Genomic DNA, 20,317 nt, shown 5'->3' with positions numbered 1-20,317 from the left:
TGCTATTGAGACAAAAAAAATTACGACGATTTGGTATTTAGACAAGTAAACTTTAGTACATAACTTGATTAATCAACAATAGCAATTTGTGGTTTTCATGCTTAAGATCAAAGAAACAAGACTTCACCATTCCAACTATTCACAAGTCAGATCATTTGTAAATTCCAAGAGATCTCTAATGTCCAATGACCAATGTAAAAGTGCTAGCTAACAAAGTGCTGACATTTCTCATGTAATTCAATAAGAGCAGGTCTCTCCAACCTAAAAGGCCTGCCAAGACTTTTTCAAGAAAATTATTCGTATTCTCATGATACAGTGTCTGGGCCGAAGTTGGCTTTAATACTGAACTTGTCAATGACTTATGTAACTTATTATTAGAATCTGTTCTTAGTAATGCATCTACTTTTTTAAATAATTATAATTATGAAAATAAACAAATCCAGACCACACTTTTAATTTTCGATATTGATGAATTATCTAAAAAATTACAAAAGAGGTCATGATGTGATGCAAATTTATATTCTTCTGCTCTAAATCTGTGAAGGAGGTGACAATTTTTCTAGCTGTAAGCCATAGATGCCTCACTCAGCACATTGGTGGACAACGAATGTTGAATTACATTGCATAGTGTTTACTCTACAAAAGAAAAAAAATGTAAAACATATTTTTATTTTTTTCAGCAAAAAATTTTACACTCCTAAGTGAAAAAGTCCTAATTGGGCCCAAAGTGTCAAACTTTTGTGTGGCCACCATTATTTTCCAGCACTGCCTTACTGCTTCACAGGTTGCCACTGGAGTTCTCTTCCACTCCTCCATGATGACATCACAGAGCTGGTGGATGTTTGAGACCTTGCACTCCTCTGTTTGGGCATGCCCCACAAATGCTCAATAGGGTTTAGGTGTAGAGACTTGCTTGGCCAGTCCATCACCTTTACCCTCAGCTTCTTTAGCAAGGCAGTGGTTGTCTTGGAGGTGTGTTTGCGGACACACGAAGCGGCCGTGTGAAAGGACCCTTAGTAAAGCTTTCAGAAATCACCACTCTTGTTCTAATAATTAGGACGCCTCTACCAAAGAAACCTTAAGGTCTGATCGATAAATGGCCTTTAGTGCAAAGGACATTTGTGAGTATTTTATTTAAACAGTGACTAACAAGAAAATGTGCCATATGAGCTATTAGGGTGTTGGTACAATATTCAAGGAGAGTTCTGCATTATATGTGCCTGGAACATTAGGATCTGTTAACAAAAATCTGAGGTGTAAACTCCACCTCTTCTGAAGTACTTTTATTATTTATGTAGACCCCTCCTTTAGTTAGGTTATTAGACTAAATGTAGTTTTTGGTCTCACAGTAGTCATTGGAGCAGTGATCTATTGTTTTGATCTGGTCAGGGTTTCCTAAGCTGGTTATTTGATTTATCCTACCTGTTTCTAGGAGAAGTTTCCAGAACATAGGATAGGGAGAGTCAGATACCCAGTTATGAATATTTATCATGCCCCAGTCAATCTCTGGAATTGGTTGTCCAAAAGGTGACTGAACAGGTCATATATGTTTAGGTTGCCTTTCAAAAGTATTCTACAGGGAGGGTTCAGGTTCTCCTGGGGTTGCTGCCCCTGGGATATAGCTATTGAGACAAGAAATAGCAGTCAGGGCCTCAGCAGGTGTTGTGCTGAGGGCCTGGAGAAGGTTGCTAAAGTATTCTTTGCTGGAGGGGATTAAATGCAATACAACACCCTTCTCAGAAATGCACTTTGCCAGTGGTTGTGCTGTGTCACTGCCACTGGTACCACGAGGAACCTGATGTTTAGAGCTTGAATCTATTAACACACACACACACATAATATCTCTTCTGTTACTTCACAAAACTCATCTCCTCTGTTTAACCACTTGCAGACCGCTCACATTGAGTGTACTGCGGCAAAGTGGCTCGTTATCGTCCAGTGACGTAGGTCTACGTCACTGGACTCCTCCCCTTGTGGGTGGCGCACTGTATTCAGACACAGCGGGAGTTTGGCTAGGGGAGGAGAGGCGGTGATCACCGCTGCTCTTCCCCGATCGTCGGGGATCGAGTGAGGTGTAAACAAAGCGGGCGGATCTCCTATGTGACAGACAGTCACAGATTACAGGATTCAGCATAGCTGAACCTGCGATCTGTGCCTGAGTCACACAGTCCCCTCCCCCCAGACATGTCAGTAAGCACCAGGCATACATTAACCCCTTGATCACCAATAAAAGTTAACCCCTTCCCTGTCAGTGTCATTTTTACAGTAAAATGGCATATTTATAGCACTGATTACTGTAGTAATGTCACTGGTACCCCCAAAAGTGTCAAAAATGTCAGTTAGGGGTCCGATCTGTCCGCCGCAATGTCGCAGTCCCGCAAAAAAAATTGCAGATCGCCACCATTACTAGTTAAAAAAAAACCAATAAAAATGACATCAATTTCCCGTAGTTAGTAGCTGCGATAACTTTTGCGCAAACCAATCAAAATACGCTTATTGCGTTTTTTTTTACCAAACATATGTAGCAGAAAACAAATTGGCCTAAAATGTTAAAAAAATTTGATTTTTACATTTTTTTGGGGGGGAATTTCATATAAAAAAATTTGAAAAATATTGTTATTTTTTCAAAATTGTCGCTTTTTTTGTTTATAGCGCAAAAAGTAAAAATCACACAGGTGATCAAATACCACCAAAAGAAATCTCTATTTGTGGGGAAAAAAAGGACATACATTTAATTTGGGTACAGTGTTGCACGACTGCGCAATTGTCCCTTAAAGTAATGCAGTGCCGAATCGCAAAATATGGCCTGGTCAGGAATGGGGTAAAATCTTCCAGTCTTAAAGCGGTTAAAAATACGCTCATTGAGAATTTTTTTGTCAAAGACATGTAGCTAAATACATTTTGGCCTAAATATATGACAAAAATTGAATATATTGGATATTTTTTAATTGTCAAAGTAGAAAAATATTGTTATTTTTTCAAAATTGTCGCTTTTTTTATTAATATCACAAAAAATTAAAAGCGCAGAGGTGATCAAATACCACCAAAAGAAAGCTCTGTTTGTGGGGAAAAAAAGGACGCAAATTTCGTTTGGGTATGGCGTTGCATGACCGCGCAATTGTCAGTTAAATTCGCACAGTGCTGAATCGCAAAAAGTGGCCTGGACGTAAAGCAGGAAAATCCTCCGTTCCTAAAGTGGTTAAATACAACATCCTTATCACTCAGTTCTCTAAGTCATCCTGCAATTTCATTAGACCCTTTAATGAATTAATGAATCATGCTAAATGTATTCTTTATTTTCATTAAAATTTCTTTTGCATTAGTTGAAAGATGCAAAATTCGTCTGAATTTTGATTCATTACTAAGCTAATTGTACATGTCTACTGCTTAGAGAAGATCATTGAGAAGCTGTCCTTCTGTGTTTTTTTTTTGCTATTGTTTGGAGTATCCTAATCCCTAAACCCTTCGCCTGTTCATGTTATTTAGTGATACATTTTAAAAAGACATCCCCTAGACTGATTCTGTATTGTTGGTGTGCATGGAATTTTGTCTGTGGTTGGCAGCCTCTGTACTAGCAAGGAAGACCTAGGCATATTCTCAGCAGCCCCTCCGGGGGAGAGTGATATGCTTACTTTTTTCTGAGAATGTTTTCAGGTGTTGCTCAATGTACTTTAATGTATGATCAGCTGACTTTCAAAAGTGAGCAGATAAAATATGTAATTTAAAATACAAGCTGGGTTAGGTAAAACATCCTCAATGTCCATTTTGAAGGAAGTAGTAGCATTACTATTAGTTTGTTTTTGTTCCTGTTTTTATTTTTTTTTTTATTTTTCCTATGTTTTTTTTATTGGTGAGACTATATCTGCATTATATTAGTTGGATGATTTCTTATGCTATAGCCTTTTTTGTGAGCATTTTGTCTGAGATAACTAATAATAGCAATAATAAAAGCAGCGAAACAGAAAATCATTAAGTAGAGTACATTTTTACATACATTTCCCTTTAGTTTGTACTTTTAAAAATAAAATGGTGTGCAAATTTTAAAATTAAAATGAGAACACAAAAGCCAATGTACTTTGCTCAGTATAACATTCATTATAAATAAGCCCAAGTGTTATACTAAGCTGAAGGGTAAGCATCCCAAAGCCCCCAGTATGTTATACAGAGTATCTACTTGCACAATGTAAAACTATCTAAAAAAACGACTTCACAAATCCACAGCTTCTTTTACAGTGGGACTGTTAACTGGCTTACTGACATTGTTTAAATTAGATAGCTCCTCTACTTGTAGATAAAAAGAGGGTGTTTAAACATGGAAAAAAGAGATGCTTGTGGGATGTTCCGATATACAGCTGTTATTCTGCTAGATATTTACTTCAAACAAAATAAAAAGGCTTCCTCAGATAAAGAATATTAAGGAAAGAAATACTTAGAAATAATAAAACACAGCAAGTTCTCAGATGACATTTAGCAGATGTTTTTTTCTCATCGAGATGGGGCAAGTTCAAAGAAAATGTGTACACTTGCCTGTTGGCAACATTTAAAAAAAAAAAAAACTGTTTTATTCCAATCAAATCACACAAACAACTAACCAATAATTGATGTTTGATTTTCCTTTAATGGCCACACAAGTTTGTATTCTTAATAAACCATCAGAGTTAAGCATTTTTTGAAACAGTAAATTCTAATTAAATCAGAACATAAATTGAAATACCTAAATACTTACTTAATTTAAATACAAAAATTATGTACCGGTAGTTAAATTGAGTCGGAATAAAAAAATGCAATTTTTTTTCCACATATATTTAGGTGATAGGGGTCAAGATCAAACAATGCAATGTTATGGGGTAAATTCATCTATATCAGATTCAGCTGTTGTTGTTCTGTTACTCAGTTTGTTTTAGTCTCCTTCTTCTAAAAGCAGAGTTATGGGTTTAAAACAATTATTTACCTATTCTAACTCATGGCCCTTCCTGCAGCAACAAAGGTTAATACTCACTTTTTGGTAAAGAAACTGCTAGTCTGTGTTGACTTTGGTGCTGGTTCCACAGCCAAATGCTAAAGCATTGCTCATCTGATCAGAAATGAAGAAGCTTGGGTAATTGTCCCTTAGCCAGATCTGACCAGCATCCTACCCTTTGGTTGAATGATGTAAACACTCATCTGGTATTAGATCTGGTATTACTACATTTTGGTTTATGGTAGCTATTAGTTGATTGTTAACATAGAAGCATATGGGTCTGATCTTGCACGTAGAGTCAGATTTGGCTTTTGAATGTACAGAAAAGGTCAGTTATTAAGGACTAGGTCCGGAGCTGTGGTCTGGCCTCCAGTGTGACAACACAAGGAACAGTGCATATAAGCTAGGTTGTTGCAATGGGAGAGAGACATCTAAATGTCCCCATATACATTACAGGGCAATCAGACATGAAAACACAAACCAAGCTCCTTCAGGAATCCACATTTGCTGGCAGTTCCCTAAACACAAATGCCCAGCTTTATGTATATTGTATTGTGAGGTGAGGTTGATGTCTAATTAGATATAGCAGTTTTTTAGTAGCCTATGGTCTATACTGGTATTTTGGCTTTTGCTTGATCAGCTAATTCTTAGACCTACATTTTTTCATCTTTTCTTTTAAAGACTTGGATTTTTTTACAATCCTATCTTTAATGATCTGCTTGATGTGTCCGAAGGTGCTGATAGAGTAAATGAGATGATAGATTAAAAACCGATCGCCCCATAGCAGATTTACTGCTACAGGGCGGCTGCACTGCACAGGATCACACACACATATATATAGATATATATACTGTATGTGATTCTGCACGTGATATACTGTATAGTTCTATGTAAGCATAACTGGAATTTTGGCTTTTGCTTGATCAGCTAATTCTTAGACCTACATTTTTTCATCTTTTCTTTTAAAGACTTGGATTTTTTTACAATCCTATCTTTAATGATCTGCTTGATGTGTCCGAAGGTGCTGATAGAGTAAATGAGATGATAGATTAAAAACCGATCGCCCCATAGCAGATTTACTGCTACAGGGCAGCTGCACTGCACAGGATCACATATATATATATATAAATATATATATACTGTATGTGATTCTGCACGTGATATACTGTACGTTATTCTGGGTATCAGGCATGAGTGTGTGCCGCTGGCAGCTCGCTCCCGCTGTGATTTTGCACAGTGGGACCCGCCGGCACCTGCTGATCATTCTGTACACAGGTAGAACAGCAGTCAGTCCTGCTATAAGTCGCTGATCGCCACCATTACTATAAAAAAAAAAAATACATGAAAAAATAAATGTAAAAAATATCCCATAGTTTGTAGACGTTATAACGTTTGTGCAAACCAATCAATATACGCTTATTGGGATTTGTTTACCAAAAAAAAAATGTAGCAGAATACATATTGGCCTAAATTGATGAAGAAATGTTATTTTTTTTTACATTTTTTTTAATTGGATATGTTTTATAGCAGAAAGTAAAAAAAAAAAAAAATATTGTTTTTTTTTTTTTCAAATTTGTCGTTTTTCTTTGTTTAAAGCGTAAAAAAATAAAAAAACACTGAGATAATCAAATACCACCAAAATACGGCTCTATTTGTGGGAAACAACGGACACATTTTATTTGGGTACAGTGTCGCACGAACACGCCATCGTCAGTTAAAGTATTGCAGTGCCAAATTGCAAAAAATGGCCTGGTCAGGAAGAAGGGTAAATCTTCCAGAGGTCAAGGGGTTAAGAAAAGTTTATACTACTTGTATTACATGCATTACATTATAGCCTTACAAAGGGGCACTACACCCCTCATTACATGAGCCACACATCTCCTCACAGTAGTTCTATGTAAGCATAACAGTGTCTTATACACGACTTCCTTCATAAAGCCTCAGCCTGGGTTCACACATGTGCACTGCAAATTGAAGCTCCATTATCACAGCTAATTGACAAAGTAGTTGTCTAGAATTTGAGGTCAGTTTTTCTTTTGGATCAGTTTAGGATTGCATCAGTATCAGGTCAGGTTTACATCGGGATCAGGTCTGGATTATATCCTGTTCACAACTGAAAAACATGTGCGATTCAGAAGCGTTCCCATAGAAGTCATTGGGCCTGAATTTACATCTGAGCCAGACCGCACTGCTGAGAAAACTGACAGGACTCTTTTTCAATCGCACTGAATCCTCACCCTGGCTACACCAGACATATGTGAACAGGCGCAAAAGAAAGCAATGTTCTTTCACATGTCATGCGAATTGAATGCAGTACAAAACTCATCCAATTCGCATATGTGTGAGCCTAGCCTTATCCTCTTTGTAGTCTACAACCATATACAAGTGCACATTTTGTTGAAAACATCTTAGTTTGGCTTGTTCCTATATGGAGAGTGTTTGGAGGTACAATTCAAATAATTCTAGCAGTATTGGTGCAACTGTAAAAAGTATTTATATACTCACAACTGTGTGCAAGGATATAATCTGAAATATACTTAAATTCCGAAATGTCTATTTTCACTTTGCTACTCCTAATATAACTCCAAATATAACCAAAATTAGTTTTATAAGACTATGTTTCTTGTGTTAAAAGTTTATCAAATAGTATTATTATGGAAATAATGCACCTTTAGACAAAAGGGAAATGCTCATCTGACCAAGGGTGTAGTTGCCCGCATCCCAATAAAATCTACAAGAAAAAAATTACTCTGTTTGGTGGGATTGTGAGGGGCAACTAGGTATACTACCAAAGCAAAATTGATAATATATTGGTTAAAAAATGCATGTTTTATTGAGATTGCATGTTCAAAAAAGGTCCCAAAGCGGGGGTATGCATCATAAAAACCATATACAGATAAAATCGCAGTGAAAAAACAAAGATAAAAAACATTCATAGCGTGTGTCAATGCACATATCACAATTGGCCCATCATGGTAATTTCAGCTACCTGTAGTTGACCTTCATCATAATTGCACATCCTGGTACAATAAATGCTATAGAGAGCTAGAAATTCCAACTCGTTTCAAACATTAAATTTTTCCTTCGTCGGATATTTACCACTCTGTAAGCATAAATGGGCATTATTGTTATTATTATTATGCTCCCATTGACTAATATTTTGAATGGTATGCACTGATAACATAAAAAACTTACATCATGAGAATAGTCTTGGTCACATCACTAACCCACAGATATCATCTGAGCAAGTGCATCAAATTCTCCTCCTAGTACACAAGGACCCTCTGGGCTTAAGTAAACCACCAGGTTGTATATTTTATGTATGGAGCTCAAGCCCTTCTAAGGGGGAGCACTGAAAATAAATAAAAAACATAGATAGTGATAAATATATCTTGTCATGCCCGGGGGGGGGGGGGAAAGACAACCCCCTTCCTTGCTCCCCTCTAGAGACATCCATACTCACACTTGTAGCCAGTATTAAGCTGAACAAGGTGGTCCCAGTATAGGGGAGAGTACCCTGAAAGGCTCCAGGGGGGCGGCAAAGCCCTGACTTGGGTTGCAAATCATTCCTCTCTCTTTGTCTGTGCATGCGCCAGTACACGCAAAGCGCAATTTTGTCACTGGTGGTCCTCCGGGTCCTTCCCCAACTACTCGCACATGCGCAGACAGCTACTCGCACATGCGCAGAACTGGGCTGCAACACAGGAGAAAAAGGCTCATATTCGGATCTAAGGTCCGAATAGATAGGAAGGATGAAGATGGAAAAACCTTCCTCTAATGCCTAATACATGCCCCAGTACTAGACTGGGGTCTTTCTGTGTTGGGTGTAACTATATTGATGGAGTATTTAGGTGCCATGCTGAGATTGTCCATGAAATTACTCTGCCAACCATTATACAAAATACACAAAAAGAATCATATCTTATAATTTCACAAAACTCTGTACTGTGCAACAAGTACAACAGAATTAGAACAAATAAAAATGAATAGAAAAAGTTAAAAAATTGTACAAAACTTTAAATTACAACCAACAAGTACTGTCAACTTATTTATACCTCTAGGGACAGATTTTTCTCAAGAGATACTTCAAAAGGAGTACCTATATGCAAAGTAGCCAAACAAACAACCAAGGGAGTTTCACTTCATGCTCACTGCATACTTGTTTTCTATTATTTCTAGTCAGTTTTCCCAGAGGAAGAACCCTCTAGGAAGGGTCTGAAATGTTTGTCCTCATTAAGTCCCGAGGGGATGTGGCATTTAGACGTCTGATCCAGCGCATTTCCCGCTGGAGCAGGGTTCCCACCCCTCAGGGGAATGTGAAGTCTGTCTAGTGCCATAAAGGTATCCCTTAGCATCCTATATTTGTGTGTTCTCGCTATTTGTCTTCCCAATGGTAAATACAAATTGCCTATTTTCATATTCTGCATTTGTTTGCCAACACATTTCCCAAACTCTTGTCGTGTTTTACATACAGAAAATGAGCCACATTTGCAACGCATTAGGTAAATTATGCCTTTGGTCTTGTCCACATATTTTTCTCCATTGGGCCAGACACTTTCTTTTCATCTCTTAATTACCGAACATTTGGCGCTTCCTCCACAGGGGAATGTTCCCATATCTCAGCAGGGATCCTTTCTCAGTTCACCTTTGTACTCGCTTTGTACCAAGGATTCCTTTATTGATCATGCTTTTTTGTAAGTAATTGATGGGGCAGGTGTCATTTGATTGTGTACTACAGGGTCATCCATTAGGATTGACCAATGTTGTTTTTTAGAATTTTCTGGATTTCCTCATGTTCATTTGAACATTTTAGAATTACCCTGGTGGAGTTATCTATTTAGTTTGTCTTATGTTATATGCATTTATTTTTCATTCTTGAATAAAAGATCTTGTCCGTTCATGACCCTAACCCGATTAAATGTCTTCTTGAGGCAGGATTTTGTATACCCCCTCAACAGCAACCTCTTGGTGAGTTCATCAGCCTCTTTCTGAAAGTTCTCATTTGTTGTACAATTACGTCTTATACGTAAAAATTGGCTGAATGGGATGGACTTCTTCAAGGATTGTGGGTGGAAACTGCTGGCATGTAACATTGTATTGTCAGCAGTTTCTTTTTTCTTACTGCTTATTCGTCCTACTGCATCCTTACAAAAACAAACATCCAGGAAATTCACCTGGTGTTGGTTGTAAGTACTGGTAGAGAACAAATTCCAATCATTTTGGTTCATTTTTTGAAGACACTCTTTTAATAAATATTTTGGTCCATTCCAAATGAACAAAATGTCATGTATGTACCTTTGCCACATAGCAATATGGCAAGTGTACATGGACCAGTCATCATTTGATAAGAAGTCTTGCTCCCACACCCCCAGGTAGAGATTGGTGTAGGATGGGGCACAACAAGTCCCCATCACTACGCCACATAGCTGGATGTAGTGGGAGCCTTGGAATGAAAAAAACATTGTGATATTTAATATATTCCAGCATTTGCAAAACAAACTCAATAAACTTCCTTTCATGCATACTACATCGATGCAGGACGTGCATCACTGCGGCAAGTCCCTTGTCATGCGGTATGCAGTTGTAAAGCGGCTCAACGTTGATGGTCACCAAGAGGTCTGTTTCAGGAATTTCCATATTGTCTAATATCTGCAAAAGATGTATAGTATCTTTAGTATAGGACACCAAGCTTATAATATGAGGTCTTAGGTGTGTGTCAATGACTTGAAAATTCCATTGGAGATACCTCCCTTTCCAGAGACAATAGGCCTCCCTGGGGGCATTGGCCATGTATTTATTGACCTTTGGGATTGTGTAAAATGTGGGTATACAAGGATGTCTAGTATGTATGTATTCCCATAACTCCCGGGAGATTATCCCCTCCTTTATTGCAGTTTCAACCAGTACGTAGTATTCCTGATTACACACGTCAATCAGGGCTGCTGGGATTTTTCGATAGCACTTATATCATTTTTTAAAAATTTTTGACACATATTGACATACGTTTAATTGTCCATTAGACTCTATTTCTCTAGTTGTTTCCTTAACAAATAATGCTATGGTTGGGTTTTGACTAAGTGGTGGGAATCTATGTGATTTCCTGCAAAACATTTGTGCTGGAAATTTCTGTGTTTCCTCTTCACTATCTTCCTATAAATTTTCTACATCCCACATATTGGTGGAGTCGTTGATACCGCTTTCCTGCAGCAGCAAGTTTAAATCTCGAATGCTCGAAATTCCGCCACTGTCAGGTTTGGTCCAATTTCATCCTCCTCCTTAGTTAGCTTAGTGTACATACTTTAAAAAAAACAAGTTTCTAGCAAAGAGTTTTATTTCTTTTACTGTCTCAAATTTATCGATACCCTTGCTCTGACAAAAAATATAATCCCAAAGATAGCACCTGCCTTTCATCCTCTATAAGATGGTGGGAGGAGAGATTGATTACGGTCAATCCCCCTTCCCCATTGTTCTTACTACATACTGTATGCTTCTATTCTTTTATTTGATTTCTGTGCATGCTTTGTGTTTTGTTTCGCTAAAAAAAACGTTTGTTTGTCTGGTAGGGTCTAATTCTTTAGTTTTTTCCTTTTGTTTTATATTTTTTGTGTTGGGTTTTTTTTGTGGTCGTAGGAGTGACTCCCCCATGTGCAATATTACCTTCTGCACCACTGTTGTACCCACCACTATTACCACCAAGTGAAGAATCTGCATATTCTGTTTCCACGGTTTTTGTTTGATGTACTTGCTCAGATGATGTCTGTGGGTTATGTGACCAAAACTATTCTCATGATGTACATTTTTTATGTTATCAGTGCATACCATATAAAAATAATAGTCAATGGGTGCATATCTAATAATGCCCATTTATGCTTACAGAGTGGTAAATATTTCCTGACGAAGGAAAAATGGAATGTTTGAAACGCGTTGGAATTTCCAGCTCTCTATAGCAACTATTGTACCAGGATGTGCAATTATAATGAAGGTCAAATACAGGTGGCTGGAATTACCACAATGGGCCAGTTGCCATATATGCATTGACACGCTATAAATGTTTTTTCGTCTTTGTTTTTTCACCACGATTTTGTCTGTATAAATGTTATTTATGATGCATACCCCTGCTTGGGGACCTTTTAGAAAATGTAACCTCAATAAACATGAATTTTTTAACCAATATATTATTTTTGCTTTAGTAGTATACCTAGTTGCCCCTCCAAATCACAATCCCACCAAACAGAAGAATTTTTTCTTGTGAATGATGAAACATTTCTTGCTGTACTTACTAATTTAAAAAAAACCTGTCTTTGAAATGTAGTATAGTGTTCTGTTTCAAATGCCACTTTATGCATTGACATACCTCCTTAGACCCAGTCTATCTGGACAGTATGGTCAACAACCACAAACAGCTTAGCTCCTGAATAAGACACAGAAGTTGAATCCAACACGATTTTACTTCAGCTAATTGCAGTACAGAGGATGTTTTACTAGTCATTTAAAGTGTAAGATTATAATGATTTTCCTGAGCCCTGTCTGTGTTAAACACAGACTGAAGGAACATGAAAGAAGTGGGGAGGGTCTAGCTAGAACTAAACTAACTAGCACTAAACAGAAGGGGAGGACAGCGGAAGATACCAAAATAGTAAACAAGTTGTAGTGGACAGAAACCTCCACTTGATGTCAGCAGACTACAGAAAACCGATAACCGAATGCAACTGAATACAAGACAGAGCATGCAGCCTGGCAGGCAAGGAAAGAGGGAGATGAGTGAGTGCCCTCCTCCTGACTCATACCATGTCCGTGCTTTGGGGGAGAGGGTTCCCCCTCACAAAGCACCTTGTCCCCATGTTGATAAAGGACAAGGGCATCTTCCCCACAACTCTGGCCCGATAGTTGTTGGGGTGCAGGGGGTAACTTATTGGAATCTGAAATACCCTTTAACAAGGGGGCCCCCAGATCCTGCCCCCTATGTAAATAAGAATGGGGTACATAATAACCCCAGCCATTCCCAAAAAAAAAATCAAAAGTAAATAAAAACACAAACACAGTTTTTGAAAAATCCTTTATTAAAAAAAAAACACAACAACATATCCCCCAATGTAAACCCAGCATCAATCATGATGAATGCCAACCTGCATGAAAAAAAAAAAAAACCCTGCCCTATGTACGCAACATGTCCCATCAAGAGACACTCACCAAATGATAGGTAAACATGGGAGCAGGGTTTACTATGCTTCAGGTATGAATAAACACAGTGAGTGCTGATCACTCACTTTGTCCATCCTTAAACAATCCCCCGCAGCAGCAGGGAGGAAAAGGAGGAGAAGCTGGCAGTGCTGTAAAGAGGCGTGACCATAGGAGCACATGGGAGCCTGGTCAGCAGAAGGAAGGGAAACTTGGACAGGAGAGGAAGTGGGGCTCTTCTTCTTGGGAATAATTTATTGGAACCGATCCCCTGTAGTTCCCCCCAAGTCAGTGGGAGAAAGAGGAGAAGAAGCCGGATTTCAGCTGCGGCAGGAACTACAGGGGATCAGTTCCCGTAAATGTCACCCCCACTCCTGTCCAAGTTCCCCTTCCTTCTGTTTTTTAGCTGCTTGATCACCCCACAGGGGGACCTGTGGTACCCCCTTATCAGTGGCCCTTCCCTGCACTTCCCTGCACTACTCTGCATATGTGGTAGGAGCAGTCCAGGGGTCAGCAAGGAAGGGACGCAATCTACCCGTCACCTGCCCATAATCAACAGGTAAATCTAAATGTTATTCTATTTCAAAGGATATTAATTATTTTCAGCATTTTGGAGGCCTTACAAATCCACTGCTGATTATTTAAAAAAAAAAAAAAAAAGACACCAGAGCTCTCATTTCATGGCCATTTAAAGCGGTATTATCCGGCTTTTTGACACTTTTACCTACAGGTAAGCCTATAATAAGGCTTACCTGTAGGTACAAATAATATCTCCTAAACCGGCACGGTTTAGGAGATATTTGCAGTGCATGCAGCCGCTCGCGCGAGCGGCGCATGGCTCTGAAGGTCCGGGGGGACCTTCAGTTTTGCTTGCCGGGAGCTTGCCGGAAAATCACTCCCACACTCATGCGCGGGAGTGACGTCATTGCGGCTCCGGCCAATCACAGTGCCGGAGCCGCCGAACCCGGAAGAGTCACAGAGGGGTCATGGCAGCGCCCGCAGCGATGTCCGGGGGTCCGTGTCGGGGCTTTGTTCTAAGGTAAGTAACACATAATGGGCCAGTATGCAATGCATACTAGCTCATTATGCCTTTGTCTTTCAGGTTTTTTTTTTTTCTTTTTAGGGTTTACAACCGCTTTCATTTTTATTGGGGTTCTATATATATAAATCTAAACCAATATTAGGCCATATGACTGGAGCGAACACATATACTCTATGTCAATTTAACATTAAATTTAGATCATCTCCACTCACAGTAGTGGGTGATAAAATCCCAATAAAATTTTACCTGTGACCAAGAAAAGTTAGCTAAAAGCAGCTCCCAAGGTAGTAGTACAGGCAAGTTAACAAGAGCATATTTTGACCAGTTACTGGATTCTTGTCGAGATACATTGTCCATCTTCAGATAGGCCAATCCCTCTGAAGCATCCAAGTGTGACTGAGCACTGATACAAGATGGGGATGAGCCTACCCCCCCATTCAATGTTTGCGTCTGCTGAATGGCAGCTCATGCCCGAGTACTGTCACGTGGAGGAGGTCACAAGCTCCTCCAAACCCAGAAGCCCTGCTAGCGCTTCTGTAGTGGGAGTAGGTGGAATGAAAACGTGGCTCTGTCCATATAGCTGCCTAGAGGGCAATGGGTTATCTGCAGACACTGTCACTTTGATCAGAATGGGGCAAAGTGACATAGAATTTTTAATGTTTACTGATTGCAGAAATCACAGTTGTCTACACGCATCTCAGTTACAGGTGAGTTGAAGATATTTTAACTCAGCAACAAGTTCTTTTCTTTTAAACTGCCCAGTGAAAATCCTTCTTAACACGCATCTGAAAGAATTTTTAAGTAACAGCAGCAACAAGGGGCAAAAAGTAGTAAAATGAATGAGTAGGGAATCATACAGCATTCTCTGTTTCAGATAAAAGGGGAAACTCAAGAGCTATATATTTTAGACATAACTTGGGGCCAGAAACTGCATGGATCCTTAACATATAACATTGCAATGTATAGAGCCACAACATAGATAATGTAGGTTTATGTATGGCAAAATATTTTAACCCAATGATGGCTACTTCATTTTAATAAATGTCCCAAGAAGGAAAAATATATACTAGGCCAGTTTTCCAAGACAACAATTGAATAAAAAGTTATCTTTTGACATTTGCTGAAGAACTAAATGTGTAGCTGCTACTGCATAGATTGGTTCACAAGGAAAATAACTTTTCCTATAGATATGCACATATATATTAGATAGATAAAGGTGAGCGATTTGAGAAAAGAAACAAGGATAGAAACTTAGACAAAAAACAATATTGAAGCAATATTCAAGCTATTTATGAAAGATGAAGCCTATGCAGTTTATTTCTAGCAGAAAGCTGCATCTTTTCCATTCATTAGTTGAATTGTAAGACATTTTCACAATAGAAGTAATTAATCTAAAGGAACAGATAAGCCTGTTAACACTGGGCTCAGTATGTGCTGGAAAGCTTTCTGATTGCTATTTCCCTGTTTAATGTGACCTTTTGTGCTTCAGCTGACCTACATAAAGCAATTGGAAAGGGATGGCATCATCTATCAAACTTTGCATGGGATTTGAGATCTGAGATAATGAAAGGATAATCAAGCAAAGTCAAAACCAGGGGTGTACTGTATTGATCACTTCAAATTTAAAAACAGAGTATAACTTCTGACAGTATTTGGGAGCTTTCACAAGTGCACTATAAATACATGCTCTGTAAAGAGGAACTACAGTCTGCTCATACAATTTGTAATAAAAACATCTTTGCTATTCTTAAGCTTCCCTCCAACCACTTTGCATATTTTTTTATAATCTGTGATTCTGTACTTGCCAAATATGCTGCAGAAATCTCCCTCCACTAAGTCTGGCTGCAGCCATTTTAACTGTGGGCAGCTAAAGCTGCTGAAAGTTCACTTCCTGGATTTACACAGACACACAGAGGTACACAGACACACATATATATATATATATATATATATATATATACACCCAGACACATATATACAGACAGACACACTAACATCACTGCTTGCCTGCACATTGCTCATCTCTTCATGAATACTCGAGGATCTCTGTAGTCTCCTGTTATCTCCACCCTCATCCAGCCCCCTCCAGCTCTCCTTGGCTTTCCTATGACTAATCCCTCCTCCCTTGCAGGCAAACTCACGAGAGTGAGAGAGGGAGCTGTGCATGATGTCATTAGCCTAGGCTCACAAGCTATAGAAAATGATCTGTAACCTTTGCACTAGTGGTTGTGGGATTTATACTAATGTGCCTAAAAGCGCACATTTAAAAACATGTTAAATCCACATGAAAAGAAAAACAAAGCTGTGAATCTAGTCTTTTTTGTCTCACTTGCAGATAGTTAATTAAGCATTTTTTTCCCTTTGTAGTCATACTGAAGAGCAGACATTGGCTCGAAATGATATTGTTAACTTTACATAGACTTAAAGCGGCTCTTCGGTAATTGTTTTATCTTTCCATCTATAAAATCTTCTGCCCTTGTTGTTTTAACTTTGGATAGTAAAAGTTTTTTTTTTTTTTTAACTTTACTTACAAATGTATACCACTATGTAATAACTGCTTGAGACTATTCTGTTTAGTTCACTATGGGTTCCTAACAGTTTTCCAAATAACATCAAATTAGACAATTTCATATTTTTTACCCACAGCAAAATGAATTAAAATTAACCCTTTACCTCATTGTTTTTTAATTCTGCATCTTCACTTTTTAGCTTTGCTGTCTTACTGAGCATGTCTGGGCTCCTGACACTGGAATCTAAAGGTTTAACCTTGCAACTTCTTTGGTGGACTTGAAGTCGGTCACTTGCAAAAGTTCTACCACAGTTTGAACAGGGCAGCAATTGATCCTTAAAGCTCTGCCAAGCTGCTTCATTTTGTTCCTTTTGGCTGACCCCTTTCGAAAAAGCCATCTGAGGTTTCTGAGGAACTGGTCTCTTTTGCCCTTTAGGTAACCTATCATTTTCTATTTTCCATTTCTCAAGGCATTTTGGTTCGTGGATTGGGAGAGATTTGGTGCCAAACTCCCTTCCGCAGATGTAACAAATTAATGTTTTTGGTTTTGTTGGATTGCTAGGAACCTTAGTATCAGAAAAGCCACTGGCTGTATTAGATGCTGTCAAGGAACTGGTATGCATTACAGTAGTTTTAACTGTGGAATGGGCAGAACCTAAGTTCTTGTCTTTTGGTTTACAGCCTTTCTGGTGCACAAGAAGTCTGTCAGGAAGAAAGGTACGACCACAGTTCCCACAAGGTAAAAGTTGTGCTTGAGAGCTTTGCCATGCGGCTTCATTCTCATCAGAGGAGCTATGTGCAGCCGTCTGAGGTTTCACTGGGGCTGGTCTTCTGAGATGCTTGGGCAGATTTTGATTTTCCACATGCCATTTTTCTAGGCATTTGGGTTCATGTATGGCAATAGACTTTGAACCAAATTCTCTTCCACAGATGTAACACACTTTAAAACCCTGTCTTCGAGGAGGGATGACTGGTCGGTTGGCCTGATTTTGTGACATACTTCCTGCAGATGATCTTTTGACTAATATAGCGGTTTCTGGCCTGATAGCTTTACGTGTTGATACAGAATTGGCACACTTTGCATCTACTTGTTGTCTGAGTTTATATATGTCTTTGCTACTGGTCATCAGGGAAGATGTTTTGAGCTTATGTCTTGAAAAGCTTCTTTGTAAAACAAATGTATTTTTTGCATTTTATTTGATATATTAAATTGTTTTTCCTTATGGTGTTACTTCCTTCCTTTAGTTTAAGTGTTTTCTGTTAATGGTCAAATTTCTTCAACACTCAGTTTTTTCTTTTTATGCCTGAAATATATAAGAAATAAAATGAACACTGAGAATATAATCATTTACAATTTTAGTTTTTAGTTTTAATTTGTAAATATCTTATAGGCAATGTATATTCAGGCACAGAAAGCAGAAAAACATCAAGTACCATGAATACAGGAATATTGCAACGAATGCTGTAAATGCATGCAAGTAGTGCTGCATCAATATAGAGAATGAGTGAGATATACTGAGGGTACCACTCCTGCCACATCCCTACAACGTGTGTATAAAAAGACAAAGAGAGAGGGATGAGAGGATCCCACAGCTAGCTGGGGTCTCTACAGTCTCTCACATAGAAATGGGACTTTTGAGGCTAGGAGTGGATATTGATCCTGATGAAAATGAATACACCAATGATATATAAAAAATATAGCATTTATTTGTATAGGCATAAAAATCTTATATAAATATCAAAAAAGTGTAAATTCATATAGCAAATAATGCATGTACATAAGACAATACAGGTAAACCACTGGATCCCAACCAGCCTCTGAGAACAAAGGCAATTGTTGAAAGATAACTAATAGGTCATGATAAAATCATGATACTAGTACAAAATTATATGGGATACATCAGTGGAAAATCTGGAATCGCGACGCGTTTCGCTCATGTCGCTTCCTCAGACGATTCCTTTTACCCTTGTCCATTGAAAAGACATGCTTGAGTAAGCGAAATCTTTATGCCAGAAAAAGATATCTGGTCCAGGTGGAGACGTATCACATGTAACTCCTACAGGTTTGGCCCTTGTTGGCTGCACAGCACAAATTAATGCTCAATGTCTCGAATGATCCATAGGGAATCAAAACGGTGCATCCCCCACTTAAGGAAGGAGTGCTTATTAGAAGCCAAAATTCTGTTGCCAGAGAAGTAAGCCCGGTCACTAACAATATAGCCAACCGCCTATATTGCAATTTCAAGGGGAGCATCTGGATGAATGGCCAAACATTTGACTAGTTTAAGTTTAATAAGCAAGCTGACAGAATCGGAAGTAGAGGTATGGTGCTTCCAAATCTCGAGGTGTTTAAACCTAGATATTTCACTAGTATTAAAAAGTATAGTTTACCTCTTGACCTGCAGCTGTGGGTCATTTTATGTTGGCAAAACCAAAAGGAAATTTTGGCAAATGATTACTGACCACGTAGTAGATATTACAACAGGTATTCTAGACAGTCCCATAGCTAGGCTAGGCCAAATATAAATACAAAGTGGGCACTCTTAAATTCATGGCTCTCGCAAGAATTCACCCTCCACCTAGACTTAAATGACTTTGTGAGTTTTGCCACATTCCTGGATAGAAATTATTAGTCTATATACAGTAGTACTATATTTTACAGAAAAACAATTTGGTTCCTATATCAGTGCACAAAATGTAATGATAATATTTAGAATGCCTTAATTGTAAATCTCAGTGATATAATAGAGGTGGGAATGAGTGACAGGATTCTTATCAGCAGATATTCATTTCATTTTATTTAAAATAACTGTTTACTAAATTGAATTAAAATTTAAAAAAATATATATTTTTTTTTCTGTCTCTTGCTACATTTGCCTCCGGCCCATGTCCCCTCTAATATTGTTTACAATTGTGGACAAACAGATAGGACTAGTCCCATATCAGATGCCATTTAGGAACTACTGTTGATGTTAGAGATATGGCTGCCACATTTTAGGGACTGCCCCCTCTGTCTATCTGACTGGGGCTTTATGGCTGTATTTATTAGATCATGCTTTGATTTTGTATTGTACATTAACCACTTCAGCTCCGGAAGGTTTTACCCCCTTAACGACCAGGCCATTTTTTGTGATACACCGGTCTGTCATTCCGCCGAACGATCGGCGGGCCCCACGGCCATTGAGGCTGCCAGACCCGTTGATTGGCTCTCGCCTTGTCCAATCACAGTGGGAGAAGCACTCCAGTGGCACACGCATGACCCCGAAAACCCGTGCACAAAATCACATACACGTACGTGATTTTGCGCAGCCGGGCCGCCCTGCCGCAGTATATATGCGGCAGGCGGACTGGAAGTGGTTAATGGTATGTCCCCCTTGGTTTTTTCCTTTATATATCAGACTTTCCATTTTTTGGCTTTTATTATTTCTTCCTTTTCTTGTTTTGGCCGATTTGTATCTTTGACCCTGCCCCCATCAGGGTTGCTCAGCACTTGCGATGCCAAATGTTTCTATTTGGCTCACAGTGTTGGAACTGGTTTGCTATACATCAAGTCCAGTCCATGACCGTTGCAGAACTGGAAGTGACATCACTTCCGGGATGACGCAAATTGTTTGGACGTCCAAACGGA

General features: G+C 38.7%; 1 protein-coding gene across 2 annotated transcripts in view; it reads right to left on the bottom strand.

The window, feature by feature from the left end:
* ZNF475 (zinc finger protein 475) overlaps nt 1-20,317 on the bottom strand; it is a 46,878-nt gene that overhangs the window by 16,969 nt on the left and 9,592 nt on the right. Inside the window, exon 1 of one of the 2 annotated variants that reach the window (XM_082243360.1) lies at nt 16,854-17,910. The exons of the other annotated variant lie outside the window; for it this stretch is intronic. Within the exon in view, the coding sequence (XP_082099486.1) occupies nt 16,854-17,816 (963 nt within the window). The 5' untranslated portion in view covers nt 17,817-17,910. Of the gene's footprint in view, nt 1-16,853; nt 17,911-20,317 lie in introns of those variants that run through there. 2 annotated transcript variants of the gene reach the window in all.

Source organism: Pelophylax lessonae (assembly GCF_965119305.1).
Source record: "Pelophylax lessonae genome assembly, chromosome: 1".
NCBI classification, from domain to species: domain Eukaryota; kingdom Metazoa; phylum Chordata; class Amphibia; order Anura; family Ranidae; genus Pelophylax; species Pelophylax lessonae.
Note: the sequence above shows the minus strand (reverse complement) of the source record. Positions and strands in the feature narration are given on the sequence as shown.